General features: G+C 41.3%; 2 protein-coding genes and 1 pseudogene across 4 annotated transcripts in view; 1 reads left to right on the top strand and 2 right to left on the bottom strand.

Annotated features, from left to right (window-relative positions):
* ASB11 (ankyrin repeat and SOCS box containing 11) overlaps nucleotides 1–7,809 on the bottom strand; it is a 28,966-nt gene extending 21,157 nt beyond the window's left edge. Inside the window, exon 1 of one of the 2 annotated variants that reach the window (XM_022562683.2) lies at nucleotides 4,333–7,809. In XM_022562683.2, coding sequence (XP_022418391.1) covers nucleotides 4,333–4,513 — 181 coding nt within the window. In that variant the 5' untranslated portion in view covers nucleotides 4,514–7,809. The other variant, XM_022562686.2, reaches the window with a different exon arrangement.
* Nucleotides 7,810–7,919: 110 nt separating this feature from the next.
* On the bottom strand, nucleotides 7,920–21,735 carry PIGA (phosphatidylinositol glycan anchor biosynthesis class A). 2 transcript variants are annotated; one of them, XM_022562681.2, is made up of 6 exons: nucleotides 21,692–21,735; nucleotides 18,960–19,739; nucleotides 14,373–14,505; nucleotides 13,486–13,618; nucleotides 13,122–13,328; nucleotides 7,920–10,263 (listed from the first exon to the last, which is right to left on the bottom strand). In XM_022562681.2, the coding sequence occupies exons 2-6, from the start codon at nucleotides 19,675–19,677 to the stop codon at nucleotides 9,997–9,999; spliced, it is 1,458 nt and encodes a 485-aa protein (XP_022418389.1). In that variant the 5' UTR covers nucleotides 19,678–19,739; nucleotides 21,692–21,735; the 3' UTR covers nucleotides 7,920–9,996. The 2 variants fall into 2 exon arrangements, with proteins under 2 accessions (XP_022418389.1, XP_089760891.1); XM_089904765.1 differs by lacking the exon at nucleotides 21,692–21,735 and having other exon boundaries at nucleotides 18,960–21,538.
* LOC149744402 (uncharacterized) lies at nucleotides 21,171–21,882 on the top strand (annotated as a pseudogene).
* Nucleotides 21,883–23,051: the final 1,169 nt, after the last annotated feature.

The raw sequence follows: 23,051 nt of genomic DNA, 5'->3' as shown, positions 1-23,051 counted from the left end.
AGAAACTGAGGATAAAAGTTATTTGGCGGCTAGGGAGTTTTTCCATTCCTTTCAGGAAATATGTATCTAAGATCTCCAAATAAATGACTGCTGAAGTAGCAATCAATCCTTCGCTTCTAAGGCAGTCTATTTTGAGTTATTTGGCACGCTGCCTGTGTCACACGGCTGCAGGCACATTTTGAAGATCGTTTACTGTACAAATATGTTTACTTGTTCCTGATGAGGTGTATGGAAAATGTTCAAGTACATTTTCATTCCCCCCTTTGACTTTTTCTCAGAATGTGATTTATATCTCTAGTTCTCAGGCTCTCTGAATAACAAATTCATGACAATGTCTAAAACCATAGATTTCAATAACAAAATGGGTTCAGATGGAATATGGGTGTCTGAGCTCCAAGAATTCAAGATAAAAATCAATTATTATTTTGAATTTTTTTTTGCAATTTTTACCCTGCCTAATTCCAACAAGTATTTGAGACGACTGGTTTATTTATTTATTTTTTTAACTGCCTGACTGGTTATTATCTCCAGTGCCCATGAAACAATCTTTATTCGCTTTATTCAAGTTCCAAAATCATATGAAGGAATATCTTCTCCTGTAGCACTTATCAAAAAAATATAGAAAATTCAAATTTGAACCAAAATATAGGCAAGAGCCTAACAGAGTTAATGATATCTTAAGTAAAATAAAGGTAACTGGAAAAAAACATATTACAAGAAATCTCCCAAGGTATCAAAAGTATTCTAATACAATTGAGTTAAAACGCATACCCTCTACAACACTCAGCTCTGGCCAGGAGATGAACTACAGTCAATGAACATCTCTTTGTAATGTGTTAGAAAGAAGCTTCCTTTGAACCCATTAGGAGCAGGAGAGCTGAGCTGAAGATGACAGGTCGGGTGGCAGAGCCCCTGCTGAGTGCTGTGTGTCCCAACTTGGGAAAGCCAGCAGGCACCTGTGATATATAACCACTCAGAGGATGGGGGGACCAAGGCTTGAGGAGACAAGCACCAACACTGAACAAGGCGAGGTGGAGGACCGGGCAGGAATGGACCAAAGGAGGGAAAAAAACTGTTGACATGGGAAGGATAGAGAAAAGGAGTCAGGATGGTGAGTCAGGCAGAGGCGTGGCCATCAAATCAAGGTCAGGCCTTTGAATTTAGAAAAACAAGGACAACTGATTTTAGGCAAAACACTTAGAATAGAACTCATATTTTTTTTTTTTTTGGTACGCGGGCCCCTCACTGTTGTGGCCTCTCCCGTTGCGGAGCACAGGCTCCGGACGCGCAGGCTCAGCGGCCACGGCTCACGGGCCCAGCCGCTCCGCGGCATGTGGGATCTTCCCGGACCGGGGCACGAACCCGTGTTCCCTGCATTGGCAGGCGGACTCTCAACCACTGCGCCACCAGGGAAGCAAAGAACTCATTTTTTGAAAGGGTACAGTAACTCCACAATCTCTTACCTGCAATTGTAAATTTCCCCCAGTTCTGAAAACCAAGTTGGAAACAAGCTCCTTTGGCAGCAAAACATGGTCAGGACTCAGGTTTAGCAAACTATTATTTTTAATTTGTATTTTCACTTAGTGTGAATATTGATATTTTTCACTATAGAAATATCAAAACGTTTGATTACAGGAGGAAGCTCCAGGTCCTGCTGGGAGTGCCACATCATATACGGTATACACGCTGCATAATGATTCTAGTATCCTCCAGACTCCGGAATCCTAAAACATCTGGCCCAAGGGTTGTCAATAAGAGATTATCAACCTGCATCTACACTTTATTTTTATCAAGTGTGATGACCAAGTCACTGTACTAAATATAGCTTCAGTTCTGGCCAAATTAGCAAAGGTTGAAAAATCATACCCCACGGCTCTCGGGAGAGAGAGTGCCTGCAGAAACATCTATGGCCTGAAGGCGGGGGCCAGTGATGCATCTGGTGCTCTAGATATAAGAATATCAAGGGCCAATAACAATGTTTCAAACTTAAAAATATATATATATTATTGACAAATTACACAAAGAAGCCGGAAAAAACTAAGTACAGCCAACCAAACATAGCTGAACTCAATTCTGATGAGTTATTTACAAAAGTAATAGTTTAAACCACAAAGAAAGTATCGAATGATGTACTCCAGAATATGAAAAATAACTTTCCAAAAAATTTTACAGCCAAAAAAAAAAAAAGATATTTAATGAGGGATGTGATGCTAGGTGCAGCTTCTAAAAGAAAAGTGCCAGGACCTATGACAGGCTAAACTCTGCCCTGGCTGAGTTTTTTTACTATCTCCCCTTGTTTTTTACAACACTGACAATAGTTACAGGAACAGAACATGCTACTGGACTCAAGAAAGTTCTGAGATTTTAGTAAGTCGATTAGCTGACTTACTGATTAAATGTCACATATTTTCCCAACAAACATTTGTCTGACCAACAAGCAGCAAAGATAATTTCTGGTTTGAGTTGAACACTTAGACAAAATTTTGTTCTTGGTTTTTAAAATGTCTAGCTTTAAATATATATATATATAGTATCTGTTAACAGTGTCCAAAGAAAAATCGCTGTGGGAATCATGTAAAAACCACTGTTTCTGGCGTATTATTGCCTAATTACAGAAAGCCTTATTTACCGAATCTGGATATACTCTCTACTATATACGTGTGTGGGTGTGTCAGTGGTGTGTAGACGTATATGCAGCCATCCTCACACACATACACATGTATATAGGAAGGAAATTAAACTGAGAAATTAACAGGCACCATTCACCCCACTGCTTCTTGTTAGTGATCATTGAAAAACACATTTTTGACTTTAGAACACCATGCCATTTGCAATAGAACACCATGCCATTTGCAAATTAAATGATTATCCTGGGAGCTTCAACAAGATACTTGAGCTAAAAAATGAGGGCGCTCTGTTTATGAGAATTGTATTATGGCTCCAGGTTTTGACTCTTATAAAACTTGCTTAAGAGTACTTCGTTAAGGACCCCAAGGGCAGAAATAATGCACACGAGCACCAGGAGAAAACGTTTTGAACACACTCTTGCTGATGCTGACTGTCGGACTTTACTAATTTAAGCCATGAGGATGATGTATCTATGAGAACGTTAAAACTGTGATGGAAACGTCTAGAAAGCCCCTGCCCCTATTTACAAATTAAATTAGAAAACAGCTTTTCAGATTATGCTTAACTTGAAATTAAGGTTAAGTTTTTTTTTAAAACCAAGTCAAAGCGACATACCTCCCTGAAACGTGTGACAAATGTAATCCCCAAAAGAAACCTCTTTCCACACTCCGAGCCTTCTGCCACTTCCCGAAACTTCGAGATTCTTCTCATTTTCCCCTGTTAATTGAAGCATTCTGATGCTCTGTCTTTGGAGGTCTTAACTCTTCGGATAAGACTGCTGTTCCCTAGTGTCCTTAAAGTTGTCTGGTGTATTGGAATCACATAACGTAAGTCTATTTTGAAAGAGAATCCAGGGTGCAAGGTGAAATGGATACTAGATAAAGAATGAGGTAACCCTGGAACCCCTGCGAACACTAAAAATACACAGGGAAATTTGGAACTCTGTTTATGAATAAATACTCCTCTATCCAGTGGCAGTCCCAGCAGTAACCAAGATATCTGACTCATTTACTTTCGTAGCCTCTCCCTACAATTAACGTGAATCATTTCTTGAAAGAAATGGAGACTGAATTCTACAAAGCAGGAGACTTTAAAACGTTTGGACCAAAGGTTGGCGTTTCATATTACAATAACCTTTGTTTGCTGTGCTTTGCATGGTGCTGGGCATAAATGGATTCAGTGAAGGGTTTTTTCCTGACAGTGACAAGTGGCTAAGCAATTCGAATTGCAAATGACAGCGCACACACACACACACACACACACACACACACACAAATACATATATATATAGCATATATATTGCTGCTTTAAATCAAATTTATTGGTCATTCTATTTCCTGGGGAAAACAGTTTTGTTAGAATGCACTGCTAACATTTGATTACAAATATTCAAGAAGATAATCCTATAAAGTAATTCTTTTGTTAGCAGAAATGAGTTTTCCCAAAATACTCTGAGAAAGCCACTAGTCTATTCACTTCTTAAATAATAACTGCTAATGAAACTACTAATTTGCAGAAAAGAAAGCTGAAAATCCTTCACAAATTGGTGCAGTCAACACCATTTGCTACTTTAAATAATAATTTTTTAAAACCACCCACTCAAAGCCAAAGTTTAAATAAAATCTGCCTTCTAGAAATATTATTCATATGAATTATCTAGGAGGTTTCTTTTAAAGTATTGGGAACAAATTCATGTATTTTTACCTGAAATTTCACCATAGATCTCTTCTGCTATCCTAGCCGCTTCTTTTCTATTTCCTTTGACGATATAGAAATGGGTTAGGAGCGCCAAGAACACTTTAATTAAAAGCTTGAAGAAAAAAAAAGTAGCAAACATTGTAATAAAAATGTTTTTAAAGCCAAAGGAAACAGGACCGTCCTCCATTTTGGTTCACACTCTGTATAGGTTCTTGGGACTGCAAAATTTCACTGAGTTATAATCGGTATCATATGACATCTATTTTAAACCTTCTAGCTCTCCGTGTTCCTGTTACAGAGAACTGAGTTTGTAGATTCTAAGCTAACTGTGATTTGGCGACTGCATGCACTGACATTCATGGCAATGTTAAATGAACTAAAGAAACTTCCTTCAAACCAGAAACACCTAATAGTTCTGGACCTACATTCCTCAGTGTTGTTTAACAAACAGGATTCAGGTCCAAAACGTTTCTACTCCTAAATCCCAGTTTTTGCTACATTATGTTGGAAGGCAGGATTGGAAAGATAGAACAAACCTTTCAGATCCCATGGGGACGAAGCAAGTTATTTGAAGCTCATGAAAAGAAGTACTAATACATTCTATGCTCTTGGTGGGAAGTACCAGCCCCTGGAACGTTTCATTTCCTCTGCATTCTGAGGTTTATGGGAGATAAAGCCCAAATCTAAAATATGACCAGTTAAGAAAGATTATTTACTCTAAGGCAGTATTTAATAAAAGGCCCAGCTTGATTTTTTTCTTTTGGCTGCACCACACGGCATGTGGGATCTTAGTTCTCCAACCAGGGATTGAACCCGTGCCCCCTGCAGTGGAAGTGTGGAGTCTTGACCACTGGACCGCCAGGGAAGCCCCTAAAAGGCCCAGCTTGGAGGCCTCTCCAGACTGGAAGCATTAGACCACTGCCTGTAATAGTTTCATCCATGACAAAGTCCTCCGGCAACATTCCTGGTCTTTTACTTCCCATTGCAGGTGTCAGTAAAGGTGGTGCCTCGTTCTGGAAAATGTGGGCTATAGTCGATCATGGAGGGCTTGCAATGAAATGGATGAAGATGATCTAGGTTCTCGGTGAAGTACCCAAAGATTCTGTGAATCAGTACCTTCCCTCGCTGGACAATATTCTCTTGTAACCCTGATTCTTTGACATGCATCAGCTGGCCAATACCGGTAAAATTGATTTATGTGTAATTTTCCTCACCTGGGAAGAACAGATGAGGAAACTCTAGGTCTCCTGTTTCATTCTTGGCTATATTAGATTTTCTAAATTTCTACAACCTATTGGAAAAAACAAGCCCAAACAAAATTATAGGAGACAACTAAACCAATCTTATTTAATAAATGCTTCATGCAAAAATACGGGAGTTTCTCCTAGCACTCAGGCAAAATAGAATGACTCCCTATGTAAGAACCGCCTCCCTGTACTCTGTGAAAAGGGTAAGGCATGAGAATCAGCCTTGAGTCACAATATACAACATACCCATTTCTGTGTATCACCACGCCATCACGAGCTTGTGCGGTTTCCATTCTCAAGGACATATATTATATAAGGTTACTTTACCAAGCTTAGATTACCTGGTAGCGTGCCAGTGTATGAAAATACATCAACACAAGTATTTCAGTTCTTTTCATGTCTCTTTCTCCAATTGTTCTGTAAGAAGGTGATCGTTTACTCACGTCAGCCCAGTGGTGTATCTAGAATTACATAACACCATTCAATCTTGTTTTCGCCCTAATTTTCATTTAAAACCTCGCTGTTCTTTTTGTTTTACATACCAGAAAAGCTGGCCATGAGGGCTTCCCTGGTGGCGCAGTGGTTGAGAGTCCGCCTGCCGAAGCAGGGGACACGGGTTCGTGCCCCGGTCCGGGAAGATCCCACATGCCGCGGAGCGGCTGGGCCCGTGAGCCATGGCCGCTGAGCCTGCGCGTCCGGAGCCTGTGCTCCGCAGCGGGAGAGGCCACAACAGTGAGAGGCCCACGTACCGCAAAAAAAAAAAAAAAAAAGCTGGCCATGAGAAGGTCGACTTTTGTACTCTTTCAGAGAGACCATCTTTAGCACGTTTGAGCACTACATTTGAGATGGACGTAAAAGGCTACTGAAGTAAGGAGTTAACTCATGGTATCTTTGAAGGAGGCGAAACCATCTAGAGCTCCAGGGTTTCTCAGCCTTGGCACTACCGGCATTTTGGGCCAGATCATTCTTTGGTGTGGGAGGCAGTCCAAAAGCATCATAGGATATTTAGCAGCATCCCACCTGATGCCAGTGCCCCACTCCTATCCAGCTGGAACAAACAGAAATGTCTCCAGGCACTGCCAGATGTCCCCCAGGGGGCAAAATCACCACTGCCACATCCAGTTGAGAATCACTGAGCCACAACCAAATATGAAGGATAAAGGAAAATCAACTCCCCAAAGTACTGTGAATACAAATCAAAATCTGTAGAGAACTTTAATTTTCAGAATTTCAGATTGTAAAAATCCAGCCATAGAATGATACAATTTAACATCTACCCAGATTCTTTTGGGAACGCAGAGAAGGATAAAGAGGCCTTTAAAAATCCTTCACGAAACTAAACACAGACCTAGGATACCCTGACTGAGCCAAAAATGTTTTGGTGGTAGATAAATCAGAACATATCAGCGTAGGGGACTGCTTTCCACTGCTTCCAACAAAGTGGGTTGGAGAAGCTGGGCATTGGGCTGCACCCCGCAGGCCTGCAAGCCCTATACTTGCCCAGCCTCAAGACTGAAGAGCCTAGAGTCAGTGACAGAGATATCAGTGGTTTAATAGATGGGGGATCTTACACATTTGAAGCAAGGTCCTGGAGCGACACCCCACGGCGTGCGGCAGACAGCAGCTGGCAGGATGGCGGGACATGGCAGGAGTCTTCGCTACCCAGGGAAGGGGCAGATTTACCAGTTATAGGGGAATTGACGTCAGGTGGGCTCATCTATTACCAGGGAAACCAGCAGAGGGGCACGCCCCTCACGGCCCCTTTGATAAGTTATCAGGTGGAGATGTTCTGATCTAAAGATTAGAATAATCACTAGCTCCGGTCAGGGCAGGTATGTAGCAAGGTCAGTCATGTGAGTGGGGTGTAGGTGAAGCAGGCACTGGTCCGGCAGGGGATGTACAGAGGGCATGAGAACAGCCATCTTGGGGGGCCTGATCATACACTGGGCTTCTGTAAATGAAGTCAAAATTCCAATTTCTCTTAAAATAGCTTGCAAGATATAATGCATAATTATGTAGCTCACATGCACAGTGCTGTACAGATGTATTCATTTGTCTCACGCAGTGCACTGAAAAACTCTAGTGCACTGAAAAACAAGAGTTTGGATTAGGAAACAAAGGCACAATTGAACTTGCTATTGCATGAGTAAAAGAGAGAATATTGTAGAAAGAAAAGATGACAGAGTAATTCATCAACTGAAGGATATTTCCTGTTTTTCTAACTGACTAAGCAAAACATCAAATTGCACTGAAAAAAAAAAACATGGGAGGTAGGGGCTGGGGGCAGTGTTGCTCAACTAGTAAATAATATTCTGTTCTTCAAACAAGACAAACTCAAGAAAAATGTCAAAATGTCATTTTGGTCTTTATTTTTGGACATGTAGCATGTTTCCACAAATCAGTTTTACATGTGCTACTTTTTGGAACATCCAAAGAAATACAATATATTTTTCATAAATTCCTCATCACTGCAAGTTCACTTTCAAATAAATGTAAGTAGCAGGGCAGAACAATATGTTTCCACATATTGACCAGTGCAACAATGACAGTTACAATTTAGGTATTCAGGAAGCCTGAAAATTAAGATTTACTAGAACAAGCAAATTTACTTCCATTTGCTAAAGGGGAAAAAAAAAGGAAAATATGCAAATTACATGTTTCATGCAAGAGCTTTAAATCCTATTTCCATCTGAACTAAATGGCAATTTAATAGACAATTCTAAAAAAAAAAGCTAAGAAACAAAAATAACATACAAGAAAAAACAGCAGTATGCCTTTAAAAATTGCTGAACAGAATAAATTAAACCAAATGTTACAGTTTCTTGCTTTATCATGAATATTGGCACTGTTTATTTCATATTTATATAAGTCAGTTTCTACGCATAAAAATCCCAGTAAGATTTAATGGTTTGGGTCAGTCTGTTTTTCTTTAACAAAAGAACCCCTAACTTCTAGATTTTAAAAACTGCACTCTTGCATTTGTGTTTTAGTACAAAACACAAATATATTTCTTATGTATCACTGGCAACCAATTAGTAGGTATGTTAAGATACTTTTTCAAAAGAAGTTCTGTGAATGTTGTCATTAAAAAACAAATCCTGTACAGAATCGCAATGCTGCCAGCATCTAACTAGCGCGCCCCCAGTGCCTCATTCTTGTGACTTCACAGTCCTGAATCACAAAAACTTATTCTAAGGAGTTCAAAGAATTAATAAGACACACCATGTGGATAACTGGGGGTTTAAAAACCCATGGCTATGGGCCACAACGATTAGTTAACAACATCCATCCACAAAGAGACTGTGTTCCTAAAATCTTCACACTCAATTGGCTATAAACAAAACATTCTGGGGTCAAGACTTCTGCACACTGACAATACTTATCAGGCATCAGCTAGGCCACAAGTGAAGGGAAGTGACTTCTATCAAAGGGACAGGGTAGCAGCTGATTTTGAGATGGCACACCTCGTACACTGCGCTCGGAAAACAAGAAGGCATTGACAGAGGACTAAATTATGCACTGAGAGATGTGGAGGGTTTCTCTGCACTATCATCAACAGTGGTATCGGTCCCTAGTATTTAAAAAGCATAAAGTATTTTCATACACACAAGCGAAGATGAAGGCTCGACCTAGGAGAATGCATCCAATAGGATCAAAGAAGAAACGAGAGTACGCGGCGATTTTTTCCCGGCATTAAAAGCGTGAGCATTTTCGGCATGGCGGATATCTTACCACTCCATGTCAAACCTGACTATGACGAAGTGAGCCATCTGACTGATCAACAAAGAGCGAATGCGCCCCCCCAACCCCCCACCCCCGGTCCTTACCGCAGGAAGCATCTAGGTCAACGTTCTATGCCTGGTAGGTGCTTAAAACATGCTGGTCGCTGACAGCCCATTTTACTCAAGAAACCTGCTGATTATATGGAACACTTACTGAGCATACCCAATAAAAGTTTAAGAACACGACTTAAGTGTCTAATAAATGTAGTATGAACACAACTTAAAACAGTTCACAGAATTGTTGTACTTCCCTAAAGAAAACTTGTAAACATCTGGTGAATGTCTAATTAATGGTAGAACATTTAAAATGGGCCAAAAAATGCCCAGAAAACGTTTGGCCCTTCAGCACCCAAAGCTCCCAAAATATAACGTTAAAACATCTCTGCTAGAGGGATTTCAGTAGTCTGAAAAATTGCATACCTGAGTGGCTTCAATGTTCTCTCCTAAATTTTAAATAAGTGCAAGGAGTTTCTACACTCAGGAATTGCATAAGTGTTTATCTTTCCTCAAAATAAAACACGGAATGATAAAGAGGTAGCATAACTTACTATCAACTTTAAAAAGAAAAAAAGCAAGGTTATTTTCAATAGTCTTAATAGAACTATTACAAGTGTTTCAAATCTCACAATCCAGGCTTTCTTCTACCTGGTTTCAGGTACCTCATTGTTCTCGTCCACCTTCTTCCTGTAAGGATACTGATGAGTCCAGGCACCCTTTGGCCCTGTGGCATCTACTGCAACATCGATGATAGAATCTGGAGTCACCCATCTCAGGAAAATGAGGAAGAAAAAGCTGAATACAGCCAACAAAGCAAAAATGCAGCCTGTCAAGGGGCCACACTGAGAGATGAGTCTGTCCAGTCGTTTGTCCATCGATAACACAGCTTCTCCTGCCACTTGGTCGTACACCTGGCGGGAGAGAGCCGAGAATGAGCACCATGAGCCACAATAAACAACGACCTGCACAGACCAGGAGTGCTTTAGAGATGTCAACAGAAGGCGCGTACATTTCACTGTTGCTACAGAAATGATGTGACGAATGATACTGATTGCACTACGTATTGCCATTTGAGACAACACTTATGGAGTGCCTATTCTGGACGAAACACTGGGGTATGTATACCCTGTGGTACAAAGATGAATCTACCACGGCTCCTGTCCCCTAGGGGATCCCCATCAATATTTAACCAACTATGAGAATTCCAAAGTCCTGAGACGCTGGAGCGGCTTTGCGGGCGACCTGTCGAGGCCATATTTACTTCAGCAGTGACTCCCCAAGCAGGGAGGAAGGACTGGCCCTTTAAGGTTCCTTGACTCAACTACCATCAGAGAGTTACAATCTAGTGTGCTTCTGGGTACAGAGAGGCTCCTCTTTCCACAGCCAAGTGACGCTGTGTTGCTGAGCACAAACGAGGAGAATATACAGAGACATTTCACGGATTCCAAGTAAAAGGAGCAGAAAGAGATCGGGGAAATTTTGGTAGATGGTATAGGTCAAACAAAATAAAGTTTATTGCTGAGCATTGGTAGTAGGTGGCTTGCTTTTTTAAAGTATTGCTAAGCACTAAACTCTGAAATATTAAAGAAAAAAACAAAGGTCCTTGAATATACTTATTTCAAACACATAAAATGGGCCGGCATGCACGTTTTTTAACTGCATTTGGGCATTACCTGTGGTCACTCTCACGTTATCAGACCTGTAAACCATCTCCTTTTGAACTCAAGAAAGTTCTGACGTGCAGAGCAAGTTCTAAAGGTCAACGGCCTCTGAAAGGTACGGGCTGTTTTCATCTAGCTCCTCTACCCCGAGGACATTTGGAATACACTGTAGTCAGAATTATATCGAGCGTTATGCTGAGACTGGCAAATTATAAATGAAAAAGTATGTTTCCAGCATGAATGCTGATTTAATTTCTTGATCAATTTTTCTAAATAGCAGTTAAACTAAGGAGTTGAAAGGGATCAAACATCCTGTGTGGAACAGGTAGAATTAAAAGAGCAACTACAAACTCACCCGTATGTCCACCTTTATTTCTAAGTCAGTTAATTCATGATCTCAAGTGACAAAATAACAATTTGCTACTATGGAGAGGATGACAGGGAGGACAATCCATGAGGGACAAGGATTAACGTCTTTTTTGGAATGTATACTATAAGTTGCCAGAGTGTAAAACCGAAAACAATACAGACGTCCTACTATTACTTTAAGCCTAAATAAAAGAGAATTCGTGGTTTTTAAAAAAACCCTAATGTGCTCCTTTAACACAAGCTGACAAACTGTCACCGTAGTTCTTTGCCCCAAACTTGTTATGTACAACAGCGCAAACTTCTGAGATTTACACGACATTGATCAAGAAGGTAAAGGCACAATTACAGAGATGTGGTCCTCAATCAGGGTGGGTTTCACTGAAAAAACCTGCCTAACCAAATATGCCTGCCCACCATTCCCATATCCCCTCTGCTCCTAAAGGGTCACTTTAGAATCCAGCAATGGGCACAGGAAGATGAACCGGACAGAGCCCGAAAAGGCTCCCGGGGCGATTCTGCCACGCGCTCCCAGCAGGTAATCAGTGCTGCACCCCAACTTCCAAAGGAAAACAAGGGAATGTACTTAATTCATACGGGTGGCGCGATTGCAAAACTTCTAGAAAGTGGCTATCTCAGAGCTATTTCAGTCAAAACCGTTTGTTAGTTGAAACTTCTCATGTTTCAATGCAAACTGTGTATGATGATTTTTAGAGATAAAAAGAGTTTTGTTGCATTTCCATTCAAATCGGGGCTCACCTTACGTACGGGAATTTACAATTTAAACCAAGTAAGAAAGCCTTTCTGCTTACTCGGCTCCATCTTGCTTTCTACTTTGGGCTAGAAACTAGTTGCTCCACTGAATACAATGAGAGTATAAAGCACTACCTTCTCCACTCTCCCAACTGACTGTCTTTCTGGGTCACAATTTCTAAGAAGCACAGCGTTTCCATCCAGCTTGCTATGTGATAATAAGAGGCAGGAGGTAGACGAAGTCATGAGAGGTACTTAAACAAAGGGCACAACTGAGTAGAATAAATGAAGTCCTGACCTGGAAATAAGGAAGCATTTCCTACAACTGTACTCTCCCACCTAAGGGCATTAACCTATTTCCTGCACCTGTCCTTTTACCAATTTTCTACTGCTGCTTTTTATTTGTGATCCTATTGCCAACACTTGTCACGTGCTTTTTGAATTCTAACTTACTATGTTCTCAATCAGCCCAAAGATGCAAAAATCCCTCTCCTGTAGAAAAATCACAGCAGCTAGCAAAAGTGACACGGGAGTTTTAGGAAGCAGCCTGGATTAAATATTTGTAACTTATAAGTTGCCACAATCGGGCTAAGCAAAACCATATATTTTCTAATAGACCTATATGCTTTAGAATTATAAAGAGCCTCAAGAAAATGTCTAAGAGTAGATCTTAATATTAGTTTTGCCTCTAATTGTTGTGACTTCTAGAAAATTTTGTAACTCCTGCATGCCCAGTTTAATGAAAGGTCTAGATACTGCATTACTGCTATTTTCAGATGTCAAATGCAATGATTTGACTAGAAACTTAGCCTAACATATACCGGAAGTAATACAGAATTCACTTCTTTTCATTTGGAAGAGACTTCATAAACTTAAGCAACAGAGCAGAAATGGTAAACCTATATAAAAGCAGCAAGTGTGTATGTGAAACATCAAGTAAGAATTCAAGACACAATCTTCAAATACCCTTCTCTTAGCATGTGACATACTTTTTCAGTTCTCTCCGCAACATTCCTCCAGGTGTAGAAAGTCTTTACGATGTTGTGGATATTTTCTGGAGGCGGCAATGCTCCCGACTTCAGTTGGGAAACAGCTTTTTCCAATCCCTCACACAAAGATTTTACAGAAGGCTCACATAAAATGATAAGATTTTCTGGAAGTACTTCAGGAATTCCACCAACCCTGGTACTTACAACCTTAAAAAGGAAAAAAGAACATGTGATCCTCCATAATTCATCTCTCAGGAAAATAAACAATACCAATTTAAAAAAATATTACAGACTGCATCTGATTATTTTTCAAAATACAAATACAGAGACCCCAACGACGTAATAAGCCCTCAAAGCTTTTTACCTGTAAACCACAACTGGCTGCTTCCACAATTGCCATGCAGAATGCTTCAGTAAGGGAAGTATTAAGAAAAATATGTCCTTGAACTAAGACATTTCTGACATCTTTGTGTTCTAAGGCTCCCAAGAGACGCACTCTGATTTTTGAAACGAGAGAAAAAAGAGGGGAGTAAAAATCATGCTACAAAAGAAATACCATTTATAAGCCAAGTGTGCTACTCATATTATACTTAGAATCTTACTGCTTCTAATGTTTTCCATCTCAAAAGATTAATATCATCCAACTCTGATCTAAAAGAAAGTCATATAAAGCTGTTTGGTTAAAGCTTGTACAGCTAACATATTTCTAACTTTTGTCACACAGATCAAATTTCATCTTCTCCAAAATCAGTCTGCATTCAATGAAAATGTTAATACACTTTGATGAGTAAATGTTAAAGTGTCGTTTCTAAACAGGAAAATGTTCCTTTTAAATTGATGCTTCACATGCACACAGCTCACGTGTTAACCAAGTTACCGAGGAGAAATGTTCGAATCTGTACACGCAGAGCAATTTACATGATTTGGGCCGTGCTATTTAAATCACAACTCAGTATGGCTTGAGAATCTGCAAACATTTCCAATCAAATAGCTGTTTTTTTGTGCATTCTCGGGTGCCCCAACCAGTGCCCCCTAAAGTCAAATAATGTTGGGCTAACAGAAAAAATAAAATTATGAATTCCTTAACTAGGGTTCCCCATTTTATATAATTTTTCTTAAATAGGCCTTGCATTACATTCTCATGTCAAGTACATGTAGGAGAAGCAGCCCACTTAATGCAGGCATGTAGCCAAAACCAATTTTAGGTAACTGATATTTTCTCACCCAAGACAATATGGAATCCATCAATACCTGTCATGGAGCTGGTATCTTTCCCGTACTTCTTCCAAAATGACTCTCTTTGGTCCCTCTCCTCCAATTATGAAATTTAAATTGGGATATTTCTGACAGAGTTCAGGTATTATACCACTAAGCAAATCGGTCCCTGAAAACATCAAGTTGAATGTTTGAGTTATCAATAATTAACCTTAACAAAAATTTTATCAGAACTTCTGAGAATCCACTCACTTTGAAAAGTAATATTAGCTATGCCTCCCTTACTTAAGGGGAGAAACAAATTCTCTTAAACCTTTCCTGGAATGGTGGAATCGTTCAAACTGCCAGGGGTCCCCCAAGAGTTCTTGAGGATATATACACTGACACCCATGGGTACCTTCCACACACCCAGTTCGTGGACTATTCTGTTCCGTTTCAACATTGTGTTCTAGGTTATTCACCTGTGTTTACACACCTACTGCTAAAAAATGGCATTTGAGGTAGCTTACATTTCAGTTACAACTTTCTGCAGAGCAGAAGAGTTGACTGGAGATCTGGGTCTTGACCCAGCCTTTTTATGAGCAAACTCTGATAATGGGACTTTCCTGATAAGAGAAAATGAACAGACCGACGTACCTGAAGTCCAAGGTCTCTTTCACCTACAAAATTCTACCAGCGTTATGATTCTACTTCCTACTATAGGAAAGGGCTAAGCAGCAAAACATGACTGCTGCCTCCATTGTGTTGAGAATGCAGTTTGTACAGAGGACTTTGCAGCGAACACTAGGGTATTAGCAAAATTTGTAAGAGTCCATCCAAATCTGCTACAGCCCACTTCCCCCGAATGACAGTGAATGAAGGTGGCAGGACTTCCACTGCCGGATCATTACAGTCTGCAGAACAAAAGGGTGCATCTTGGTCCTTTTTTTTCTTTTTAATGAAACTTTCTTATAATATGTAAATACAACCTTAGGTAATATAAAGCAGCAAAATAAATCATGCCCTACTAGTCTGAAAGTAGCAATCCAAAGTGACAGTAGTGTTGATGATTAAGAATTTAGCTCATTAACAAGTACAAATCATACACATTCAAAAGTAAATGTAAAATAAGCCAGTTAAAGAAATGCATACACATACATACACAAGAACTGCACTTCTTCTATCAATCTTCCCAAATACAGGCAGATCAATTATTAAAAAGATGGTAGGAGAAATAATATATATAGGGTCATTTTTATTAAATAATTCCAAGTAGGATTTATTACGTAAACTCCGCTAGTATTTTCAAAATATGACTGCATTAGCAAACATAAATTCACGTGGCTTTTTTTTGTTGTTTTTGCGGTACGCGGGCCTCTCATTGTTGTGGCCTCTCCCGTTGCTGAGCACAGGCTCCGGACGCGCAGGCTCAGCGGCCATGGCTCACGGGCCCAGCCGCTCCGCGGCATGTGGGATCTTCCCGGACTGGGGCACGAACCCATGTCCCCTGCACCGGCAGGCGAATTCTCAAGCACTGCGCCACCAGGGAAGCCCCACATGTGGCTTTTCTGAATTATGAAAGCTTCTCATTAAAATCTTACCTATCTTTGTTTCAAGTTTATTACCAAGTCCATCAACTGGATTTTTAGATAAACCAGAAGGTGTCTTAATGACTTCTAACAAGTAACCTCGTATAATTGTTTCCTTCCCCTCCCTCCTTGCCCTCTCTCCCTTCTAATACAAAGGTTAAGAATACATTCTTTAAATGAAAAAAACCCAAAACCCCACATATAGAGCAATAATCATAATTAGTAACAATAGCTACAATTACTGAGGGCTTACTATACCAGGCGGTGGGCTTTAAATGCATTGTTGTTTAATTCTGACAAGTACTTTAAAAGAAACGGAAACGATTAATATTATCAACGATCTATATTATTATTCTAAGAATAAAGGTTTTTTTCTCCCCATAATAAGAAATGTTCTGGTGCCTCTAGCAAGCGTCCAACACAATGAAACATACCAAAGGACTTTCAATTGCCATATTCTCACAAAATGGACAAGAAAAGCTCTGATCCGAAGTGCTTCTAAAGCGCTTCTAAAGCACAGTCTAATAGAATCTTCTGAATCTATACCTAGGATAATGGTGGCTGGGCTGAGGGTGGAGGGAACAGGAGACCTTAACTGCAGAAGAGCTCAACTCAGGCTTGTCATCTCTGTTACTTACTGTGTAACCTGGGTGAGTTACTTACCCCCTCTGAGACTCAGTTTCTTTGTCTGTTACATGCAGATAACATCTACCCTACAGTTGCTGGGAGGGTCAAGTTAGGTACTGTACCATGTACAGGCTTTATCAACTGCAGAATATAAATGTAAGTCATCATTAGCACTAGAGCAGAAGTGGGGCATGTCTGCACATGCACGTGAGCGCTGCTAAACCCTGCCTGAGAGCAAAATAGGCTCAATGGAAGAGGGAAGAGGCCAGGGATCCTGGGTAATAGGACTTCTGATTTATTCTCTCTTACTTAATATGTTCCAGTGGCCTTTGATATCTGGTCCAAATGAACACCTCCTAAAGAAATTAATTTATTAATAATTAATGGACCATTAATACAACTACTCACTTTTGAACTACAGACGTGGCCATTCCTTCTCAGAATGTTACTTTTTGCACAGTGCCTGACATACGGAAAGGGTTTGATAAATATTTGTTAAATGACTGAACTGAGAACAGGAAAGGCTGTACCTTCACTCTTTGGTGGTTAGCTCAGCTGGTTAAAATACCATAGTTAGTGAAGTAAAGGTAACAGGTTCAATCTCTGAACAGGTAAGTTAATTTTGCTCTGATCCTTGACCATGCACGCATCATATGCTTTCTCAGCTAGCTATCTCACAAAGGTATATTATTTGGTGAAAAAACAAAATAGGCACATTTCTTAAGTTACAACAAACACATTACCAATATCCCAAGAGGGCTTCAGAACACACAATGCTGCTCCATTCACATCTTCTTCAAGTAAGGAATGGAAGCATTTCATTGCCTTCACCCCCAAAAACGCAGTTCAGTAGAAGTTTTCTCACCAACCTCCGCTTAGTGGATCACTGCATGGACCAAGGCTCTCCATTCCAAAGGTAAAACATCGTGGCCAAGGCCCACATCTGGATTTTAGGCCACTCCCTAGTACACTGGGACACTTCTGATCCCACCGCTGAGCTTCATGCTTACCAAGAATCAGCTGCATTTGTCCACAAATCTGTCTGATGCCTATTTTATTATACTTGTTACAGTATTTAAATAGCACAAAAATGGACAAAATGAGTTTCTGTGAAACTAAGCTGAACGGTTTGAAAAATTCAATAAAGACACAGTAAAAAAAAAACCTTGTCAGATTAGGGGATATCCTGAACCACTGTATAAGGTCAAAAACAAATGAAAAATCCAGAAGTACATGACTTCATGTGCCTTTAGAGGTTCTCACCACATTTAAGAGACCCAAACTGGCAACTGTAAGTTATGCTTTTTAAAGGTGACTGTGCAAGAAAGATGACGCAGCTCAAATCAGTGGACCAGTACTCTTAAGCCTGCAGGCCTAAACCAAATTATTGGTGATTCAGTGCATGGTAATAATATTTTGAGTAAATTAAAATATTTTAAAGGGGGGGGTTTACATATTATCTTTTTAACAATTCCCCACTTTTAGTGACAATTTTGATTGCTGGACAGGTTTTCAAATACCATCCAGAAAACCATTTATGTTTTGAATAACTGGACTGCTTCAGACTTTTAGTCGGCAAGGCTCTACAAATTCTACTGTGGCATCCATAAAGTGCTGCAGAGGCACTAAAACAATCCTCCTTGTGCACAGCAGACACATACCGAGTACAAATTGGGCTAAGTACTGTACAGGAACCAACACTGAACCTCACAAGATTACCAATGTTGCCCAAATCACACAAAAGAAAAAAATTGAGACTCGGAGATGTCAAGTAGCTTGTCTTCGATCACACAGGAGGATGGAGCCAGGATCAGACTCTGGGCTATCTGACCCCCCTTTAGCACTTACGTGCCAATTCATTATTAACGTCTTATCTACGATTAAAGGAAATAAGCAAGCTACAAAACAGTAACGTGCAGAACAAGCTCACTGACTTTGAGTGTATGCATAAAAACGACAGAAAAGCTATAAATCAAACGTTCATTAGGGTCCTCCCTGAATAATACAGTTACAGCTGATTTTAGTTTTCACCCTTGCGATTTTCTTAGTTTTCAAAATATGTGCAATGAAAAGAAAGGGTTATGTGATGGTCTGGGCCCTGCACTTGCTACTGCATGTGTACGGAAATTTTTAAAAGACCTGACCTGTTAAACAACATCAGGTTATTGTTTTTCCTTTTAAATAACTACGAAAACATCGCGGGGGGGGGGGCTGGGGCTGGGGATAGCATTTACCACTGTTCCAGAAATTTCTCCTTTAAGATGTATAAAACATTATTAGACCCTTCTTTGCTGTATTTAACGCAGAAGTTGTTATAAAACCATAAAACAAAACAAAAAGCCCAACAATCATTATAACACAAATATTCAACAGCTTTCTACAAGGAAAAAAAGGCTGTGCAGTGCATTTGTAGCTATCATTTCATTACCTTTTCTGTAAACAAGTCTGCTGACAACAACAACAGTTATTACACTATCATGCCTTCTAAATGGGTCTGGAGTGAAGTCAGTAGGATCTACAGCATTAGGAATGACGGACACTATTTCAGGATTCAGCGCTGCTCTTAGCACAGTGTTTTCCTTACTAGTGTAAGAGACACAAATTATGTGGTTTGTGTCACAAAGAGACACAGTTAGAAGCTTGTTTGTAAGCACCGAGCTGACATCAGCAAATCCAAAAAGGGAATGGTCCGTGAAGACTGTCTGGAGGCCCATTGTCTTGGCGTGGAAGAGGGCATCATGGGCCATGGCAGAAAAGGAACTATGTGAATGGATTATCGTGACTCTCTCCCGAACAAATATGTACCTGAGCAATGGCAGACTGTGAAAGAGGGTCGTGGCTGTAGATTGGTTGTACATGACTTTCAGAGGCAAGTAATAGACTTTGAGGCCATTAGTGAGGTAACGGATGCCTTTGCGATTTCCATAAGCATGGGTGACAATTATGACCTTGTGCCCTCTTTCAATCAGGCACTGAGAGAGCTGGTAAATGTGGCCTTCCACGCCTCCCATATTTGGGTAGAAAAAGTCCGACACCATGCATATATTATGGGTACAGGTTCTACACGTGGAAAGACGTCCAGGGCTGACATGGGAGAGTGAAGCTGAGGGACGCTGGCCATGCCCACCTCCTCCTCTACAGGCCATGCTGAGATGGTTTAGGCATTAGTCCTTAGAGCAACCCAGTTAAGATATGTGTCCTCTAGTACCTGAAAGAGAGAGTAAACAAGGATCTAAGCTCAGAGACAAAATACATTCCACACTCCAAATCCAGACATAAATATTATTTTAATGTTAATCTGTTAGCTTTTCCCCTAGAAATAAAACAAAGCGTATGATGAATTCATGCATTTGACAGCATTTACTTGCTTAGTACTTACTGTGTGTCATACAACGAAACTAGACTCTGCATGTCCTTATATCTTAATTTTGCTCTAAAAATACCGTTACACATAATCTTAAATAATGTTTGTTACACCAAAGTATAGAATACTTTGCCAGGTTAACAAACCAGTTCATTCACATAATAAAACATACGGATCTTTACAGAAAAGGTTTGCTAACCCCACTTTAGAGCTTAGCCATTGACTCAATGAATCTCATCGAGTTCGCTAGTATTAAGTCTGTGGTTTACACTAAAATATACCTGGAGTGAGAACTGTCTTTTGAGAGCAGCTTTTTAAAGTGTCACCTGTAGCACATGCCACAGACCTTATTTTCTCCTTCCTTATTCAAGAATGGTGATAATCAAACTGTTCCCCTCATTTTCTTAAACTTTCAGTTATGTATATCTTCCCTCCATGAGTATCCCTCCCTTCAGTTTGGAATCGAAAGATAAAAACTAAACTAGAGACGGGCTGGATCTGGGGCCATTTTATACCTCTAAAGTAGGAAATGTTCAGCTCAGGGGTCCCCGAGAGCATCAGCGCAAAAATCATCAACTCAATATTCAGTATGATTACAGATTCTTAGACATTTAAAGCTAAAGAGAAGCCTGGAAAGTGAGTGAAACTCCTTCTCAGCTTTACAAATGAGATTTCCATGCCTCCAGAAACTCAACTATACAACGGGAAGCCATCCTAAAGGTCTGAGTTTCTGATGTCACCGCAAACTCAGAAAATGCAAAGTAACAGCTTGTGCAAAGTCTATTCTCTCCAACAAAGTCATGTTTATTTTAAATATTGTCTCAGAAATACTCAATGAGTGTTTGTTGAGCTGAACTTGCTAACTACAATTCAATATTACCAAATCATAAGATTCTTCAAGTCTGTACTTTTAAGTGGCTTCACGAACATTTTCCTACTGTGGTTTGTCACCTAAACCCGAATTTCCAGTTCCATTCAATTTTAAAAGATGAATGATAACGAAAACAGTGAGTAAAGCACCAAATGAAATCATTTAAAGTTCTGTCATTAACCTGCAATGTTCTGTGAGAAATGTGCCTATCACGGTTATCACGCCTAACACTTTCATGGGGTAAAAGCTCAACAAAGGGCACAATCACAGAATCTTAAAATTTTAAAGTTGAAGAAAGGCTTGGAGATCTAGTGAATACCTCTCTCATTTTACGAATGAGAAACCAGACAAGTTGAGCGATCGGTCCAAGGTCCCCACCCAGCCACTTGAGCGGCAAATGCGAGATGGCCGTAAAGTCCACGGTCAACAAGTTCCTAGACAGTTATTATCAGCAGAGACTCCAGAGAAGCCTTAGGGTGACCCGGCGGGGGCTTGGGGTCAAAAGGACGGCGCTTCCACCCACCCGCCGAGCGCCGTTCCAGCTTCACTCGCTGAGGGGTCGCTGGGGAGCGCCAGGGCCAAGGAAGGGATGACCCCGCTCAGTCAGCGACCCCGGCGCAGTCAGGCGGGGTCTCGCCAGGCCCAAAGGGAGGAAAACGGCCAAAGAGCGAGCAGGAGGTCGAGGCCGGGAGTCCCAGAGCCGTTCGCCCCGCCCGCCTTAGCCGACGCGGAACCGGCTACAGCTCGGCGGCCCCAGCGCACCCTCAGCCCCACTCGACTCCGGAGACCCTCGACCCCGACCTCCGACCCTCAAGCCGGCTCGGCTTCGCCCCCTGCATCGTCGGCCACGCTCCCCTGAGGGCAGCTCAGTCCCATCTGGAAGCGGCAGGGAGTACCGGCGCGGGAAGCTCAGACACGCACTTACCAGCGAGTCCCATGGCCGCCAGTGTCCGGACCTCCCGCGGCTGCAGCCGGAGTCCCGCCCCGCTGCCCCGAAGCACCAATCAGGGGCGTCCTCGCCCGAGCGCCGCGCCCCCGGAACAGCCAATCACAAAGGGGCGCTGGGGTCACATGCAGGAGTGACGCTCAGTCCCCACCCTTCAGCGCGGGGTGTAACGTCAGCGGGCGCCTGCACAGTTGCCACTATGTTCCGGAAGACTTGTTTTCTCTGTATTGAAAGCACTAATCCTCTGTTTAACCTTTTATATGAATTCTGAATATTGAGATTCTCTAAAAATCGGCCTTGGTCTCTTGTTACACAAACAGCCCACCAGGACCCTTCGACGGGGTAAAACCAGTACTCCCAGCGTGCCTCGCGGCGACTCTTTGGCGCTCCTGGGAGTTGTAGTCCCGTGGCCTTCGGAGGCGAATCCGAACTTAGAAAACTCACTCCCAGGATGCACCGCACTTCTAAACGCGGGTCTTGCGGACCGTCGGGTGGGTTCGCGCCTTGGTTGTCTAGGTACAGCGTCTCTTTTCTGGAAGCTTGTTCTCTGGCTTCCAATTGGAGAGACTTTTGGCTGGGAAGGCTACAGAAAGCTGGGGTCATGGTGGGGTTTTGTTTGTTATTTATTATCTGTGCCACAGCAGACCTGCCACTTTCTTACCACTCTGGTAGGATTGCTTGATGTAGTAAATAAAATACACAAACAAAAAGTCAAGTCAAAGTTTTTAGTAATTTGAATTTCAAATAAACAAATATTTTTTAATATAAGTGTGTCCCAAATATTGGGGCCTTTACTAAAAAAATATTCGTTGTTTATCTGAAATTCAGATTTAACTGGGCATGTTTCATTCTACCTGGCAACCCTCCACTCTGGAGGAAAAAAACCTGAGGTCTGACCTGAAATATCAACTCCCATTCAAACTGGTTCAGCTGGCTATGGTGGTGCTTGGCCAAGAGGCTAATGAATCACTGGAAGTGGTCTGATGGTCATCCAGCCCTCACAGTGGGTACACAGGGTTCCCCAGCCGAGCAAATGCCTTCCTGAGCGCCATCACCACCGTCGTTGCCAGCACCCATCTTAAGCCTGTAGAAAGCCTGTTCATCCCTGAAGATTTCGGCTCGTTTCTGATGCCCTACCCAAACTTCCAGAGAGAATTAAATCCTCCCTCTTTTGTATTTTGACAGCACTTTGGCCATATGCTGGTATAGCATTTATCAGGTGATATTCAATTTGTTTGCCTGTTCCCCCTCACACCCACTCCCCCGCCTTCTTCCTCAACCTGATCCTTGGAGACTTGTGTTTTCTTGGGATCTCACATGGACTGCTTTCTGAAAATTG

This window comes from Delphinapterus leucas, chromosome X (genome assembly GCF_059928025.1).
Source record: "Delphinapterus leucas isolate spDelLeu-1000000601 "Yukka" chromosome X, BTC_Dleu_Yukka2, whole genome shotgun sequence".
Classification (NCBI taxonomy): domain Eukaryota; kingdom Metazoa; phylum Chordata; class Mammalia; order Artiodactyla; family Monodontidae; genus Delphinapterus; species Delphinapterus leucas.
This window is presented reverse-complemented; position numbering and strand designations above follow the sequence as displayed.

What these genes read in the sequence shown, in the direction of transcription:
- PIGA (XM_022562681.2), bottom strand. Translation starts at nt 19,677, where the DNA reads ATGGCCTGTAGAGGAGGAGGTGGGCATGGCCAGCGTCCCTCAGCTTCA. An exon ending in CAGACTTGTTTACAGAAAAG is followed by an intron (nt 14,506 to 18,959) that starts GTAATGAAATGA and finishes TGATGTTTTCAG; the next exon opens with GGACCGATTTGCTTAGTGGT. An exon ending in CAGCCAGTTGTGGTTTACAG is followed by an intron (nt 13,329 to 13,485) that starts GTAAAAAGCTTT and finishes TTCCTTTTTAAG; the next exon opens with GTTGTAAGTACCAGGGTTGG.